Source organism: Vigna umbellata, chromosome 4, assembly GCF_029865625.1.
Source record: "Vigna umbellata cultivar VRB3 chromosome 4, Vumbellata_1.0, whole genome shotgun sequence".
Lineage (NCBI taxonomy): Eukaryota > Viridiplantae > Streptophyta > Magnoliopsida > Fabales > Fabaceae > Vigna > Vigna umbellata.
Window position 1 is genome coordinate 24040379 of NC_142168.1, and position 4636 is coordinate 24045014.

At 38.7% G+C, this 4636-nt stretch overlaps 1 protein-coding gene across 1 annotated transcript; it reads left to right on the forward strand.

Annotated features, from left to right (window-relative positions):
* Positions 1–1886: 1886 nt before the first annotated feature.
* Positions 1887–4321, forward strand: LOC148199646 (uncharacterized). The gene is made up of 4 exons (XM_088112738.1): positions 1887–2643; positions 2737–2891; positions 3006–3935; positions 4028–4321. Exons 1-4 carry the CDS (start codon positions 1887–1889, stop codon positions 4319–4321), a joined length of 2136 nt encoding a protein of 711 aa, XP_087968864.1.
* The last annotated feature ends 315 nt before the right edge of the window (positions 4322–4636 follow it).

A 4636-nucleotide genomic window follows, 5' to 3' on the forward strand; every position in this document is an offset into this window, starting at 1 on the left:
ATTGTTGTGTTCATTTTTCCTTTAAAAAAATTAGTTGTGCCCATTCTAGCTGCTTGACTGCTACAAAAGCACCCAAGGCTTGGACGTGATGTTACCATTGATTTCATTGGGGGAAACCAAGAAAAGGTCTTGGTCATGGTTTGAATACTTTCTTATTTTGTAATTTGTTTTGCCATATTGAATTCATATATTTAATTCATAAGTTATTATCATTATATTTGAATACTACATTCTTTTGTGATTTTATTCATTAGAACAAAAATCTCACAAATGAAATTAAAAACTCATAAGAAAAGGAAATCGACTAATGAAATTAAAATTTACAAGAGAGGAGTTTTAAAATTTATTTTTCAAACATTTCTATGTAAAATTATGGGTTAAATATGTTTTTAGTCCCTGAACTATCAGACGATTTTGTTTTTAGTCCCTGCTCAGAACTTTGATGGTTTTTTAGTCCTTATAGTTTTGAAACTCTGAGTATTAGTCCTTAAAAATGGACGGCGTTAAGTTTTTGAAGATGTGGCAAACGGCGATGCCACGTGATCACTGATCTCTGCCTTCACTCTCTGCCACGTGGGATGTTTAACTGTTGAACTGAGATTAAGTCAGTTAAGCACTTCGTTGATTGAAATTAGATATAGGGTTCAGAATTTGTCAAAAGTAAATATTTGAATTGGGGGAAAACGTAGTTTTAGTGGAAGCATTGTAGTGGAAACCTTTGACAGGAAGCATTGTATCTTGGTTGTCCTTGCGGTGGTGGTTGCGGTGGTGGTTGCGGTGGTCGTCAAAGACAAGCGTAAAGACAAGCGTAAAGGTAAGTTAAGCTATTGTTTTTGTGTTTCGGTTATGGATGTTCCAATTTGTGCGTAAAGCGTTGATGTGTGAATGTAGGTCTAGAAATGGTTTTCGACATTTGTTTGCATCACATGGGAAAGTTTGTTAGTAATAAGGGGCTACAATATGTTGGAGGAGAGATACACGTGATCAAAGGAGTTGATCCGGATCGTTGGTCATATTTTGAAGCGGTTGGAATAGTTAAAGAATTTAAGTATGATGCACACTTCAAACTTTGGTGGAAGGGGTCCAAACAAAGGCTGATGAATAATGTCAGATTATTGAGTGATGACAGTGAAGCACTGTACTTGGCTAATTATGCAGAGGAGAATAACGAAGAGGTAGAAATTTATGTTCAACATGTTCCTAGTGAGGCAGTGGAAGTTCACTTTCTTAGTTGTGGTGAAGTGGCTGAGGAAGTGGAAGAGGGTGATGTTGAAAAAGGAAACATAGACACGGAGGAAGTGGTTTCCAAAGTGGATGAGATTGTACAAGAGGGTGGAATGGGTCTAGAAGAGGGTGAGGAAGACTGTGATGGTGGTCATGAACAGCAGGAGGTTGATAAGGGTGAGGAAGACTGTGATGGTGGTCATGAACAGGAAGAGGTTGAAAAGGGTGAGGAGGAAGAGTGTGATGGTGGTGAGGAAAAACAAGAGGTTCAAATGGGTGAGGAAGAAGAAGAGTTTGGTGGTGGTCATGAACAACAAGAGGTTCAAATGAGTGAGGAAGAAGAGTGTGATGGTGATGATGAGCATGAAGAGGTTGAAATGGGTGAGGAAGAAGAAGAGTGTGATGGTCATGATGAACATGAAGATGTTCAAATGGGTCAGGAAGAACAAGAGTTTGTTGGTGGTGATGAATATGATTATCTTGGGGAAGAAGAGGAAGGGGGGAATGTTGTCGAGGGGGAAGTAGAAGCTTCAGCTGAAGAATGTATGGATGACAGTGAAGAAGACAGAATGGCTAATGAAGATGATGGGTTTGATGTTTAGAATGATAGGGTGGACCAATTTCGGAGAAACATTAATCCAGTTTTGGATAGGTGGAATAGAATGAAAAAGAAGAAGAAATGTGTGCGTAGAAGAGGCAATGTTGGGGAAGGTTCATTTTTACTGAATGAAGAAGTTGGAGATCATGAGATCAATGAAGAATACAACAGTGATGAATTGGATTCAAATGTAGATAGTGATGAGGATGTGAGGTTATCAAAGGGGAAATTTAAAAAGTTTAGAAAAGATGATATGAACAAGAACTTCAGATTTGAATTGGGGATGGAGTTCTGCTCTTTAAAGGAATTCAAAAATGCACTATTGGAGCATAGTGTATTAAATGGAAAAGAGGTTAAGTTTGTGAAGAATGACCTGAACAGAGTAAGGGAAGTTTGTAAAAACAAATGTGGTTTTCTGATTATGGCTAGCAAGGTAGGAGGGAAGCAAACATTTAGGGTGAAAACCTTGGTTGGACGACACAGTTGTGGAAAGACCTTTGGAAACAAAAGTGCAAATGTGAACTGGATTGCACAAGTATTAGTAGATAGGTTTGTAAATGTGGCTAACATGACTGTCAACCAAATAATTGATGACATTAAGAAGTCATTCAGTGTTGGAATCACTGCTTGGAAAGCTGGAAAGGCAAAGCAAATTGCCTTGGATTCTTTGGTTGGTGATGGAGAGCGACAATACGGTCGTGTATATGATTATGTGGGTGAATTGCTAAGAGTGAAGGCTGGAACATTTAAAATTAAAGTCAATCAACCCCAACCAAGTTTGCCTCCAAGATTTGGCTCATTCTATATGTGTTTAGAGGGTTGTAAGCAAGGCTTCTTAGGAAGTTGCAGGCCCTTCATAGGGGTAGATGGTTGTCATTTGAAGACAACATATGGGGGTTAGCTGTTGGTGGCAGTGGGCAGAGACCCGAATGACCAATACTTCCCACTAGCTTTTGCTGTGGTTGAAAATGAATGCAAAGAGAGTTGGAGATGGTTTTTGACACTACTACTGGAAGATATTGGAGGAATTGATTGTCAACGTTGGGTTTTCATCTCTGATCAACAAAAGGTATCTTCATTTTAATATTTCCCTATTTACATACAGTAGCAATTGGAATACTTACTATTGAGCAAGACCTTTTCTGAATTGCAGGGACTAATGACAAACTTTTATGATTTGCAGGGACTAATGACAGTTTTTGATGAGATCTTGGAAGGAGTGGAACATAGATTGTGCTTAAGGCACTTGTATAACAATTACAAGAAGAAGTTTGGTGGAGGAGTGCTTATTAGAGATCTTATGATGGGGGCTGCAAAGGCCACATTCAAACAGGATTGGGAAAAGAAAATGGGTGAGTTGTCCAATGTTAACATTGATGCTTACAATTGGTTGCTATCTATTCCAACTAATCGTTGGTGTAAACATGCATTTAGTAGTTATCCTAGATGCGATGTCTTGTTAAATAATTTGTCTGAGTCATTTAATAGTACAATTTTACTAGCTAGAGACAAACCTATCATAACTATGATGGAATGGATTAGAACTTACATTATGAGGAGGTTTGCAACACTTAGAGAAAAAGCAAAGACATATACAGGAGTTGTGATGCCTAAACCACGAAATAGGCTTGCTGGGGAAGTTGAGAAGAGTGGAAATTGGATTCCAACTTGGGCAGGGGGAGCAAAATTTGAAATCACTCACGGGTTTACTATGGATAAATTTGTAGTTGACCTTAGTAACCATTCATGTAGTTGTTACTTTTGGGATTTGGTAGGAATTCCTTGTAGGCACGCTGTGGCTGCCATCAATTACAAACAAGAAAACCCTGAAGACTATGTACATCCTTATTACAAGAGAGAGGCTTATGACACTTGTTATGGCCTTGAGATTGTTCCAATCAATGGACAACAATTGTGGTCTACTTCTGAATTTGGTTCCCTACTGCCTCCAATTTATAAAACACCCCCTGAGAGGCCTAAAAAACTAAGAAGAAGGGAGGCTGATGAATATGTCACTCATACAAAATTATCAAAGAAGAATCTTCTTATGAAGTGTAGCAGCTGCAATGAATTTGGTCATAATGTAAGAACATGTAAAAGGGCAAACAAAAAGGTACAAAATCAATCTTTTACAACTTCACTTATTTACACATTCAAACTTATTTACAATCTTACAATTGCAATGTTGCTTACTTCCATTTACAGAACACAAGGGCCACTTCCACTTCAGGAGGATTTGGCAGCACAAGGGCCACTTCCAGTGCAGGAGGTTCTCAACCACAAGCACCTCCATCAACGTTAGAAGGAGGACCAACATCAACAAGGGGAAGAACAACTGGCAGTGAAGCAGGAGCTGCATCAAGTCACCAAGGAGGAGGAACATCAAAACGGGGAAGAAGTGCCAGTGGAGCAGGACCTGCATCAAGGCACGAAGGTGGAACAAGAACATCCTCAAGACTAGCTGCACAACATCTAGGGTCCCAAGCTAGTACCAATTGAAGAATTATTGTAGCCAACCCTTTATTGTATTGAATTTTGTAATTCACAGTGACCCGAGGGAACAATTATAGTACTGGCTACAGTGGTTGGTGTGGTTGCTTTTAATATTTTTTGTAGTGGAAGGGGACCACTAAACTTATGTTATTTAATAGTATGTCAGCACTTCATTTTCAAAGGGACCACTAAACTTCCAGTTGTATTCCATCTTTGCATAATGACAAGTTAACTTTATTTATTCCAAGTCCACATTTACAGATACTCTGCCTGTGCTTTCTTATGCTGTGAACTGTTTTCTTTATTAACATAAATGAATAT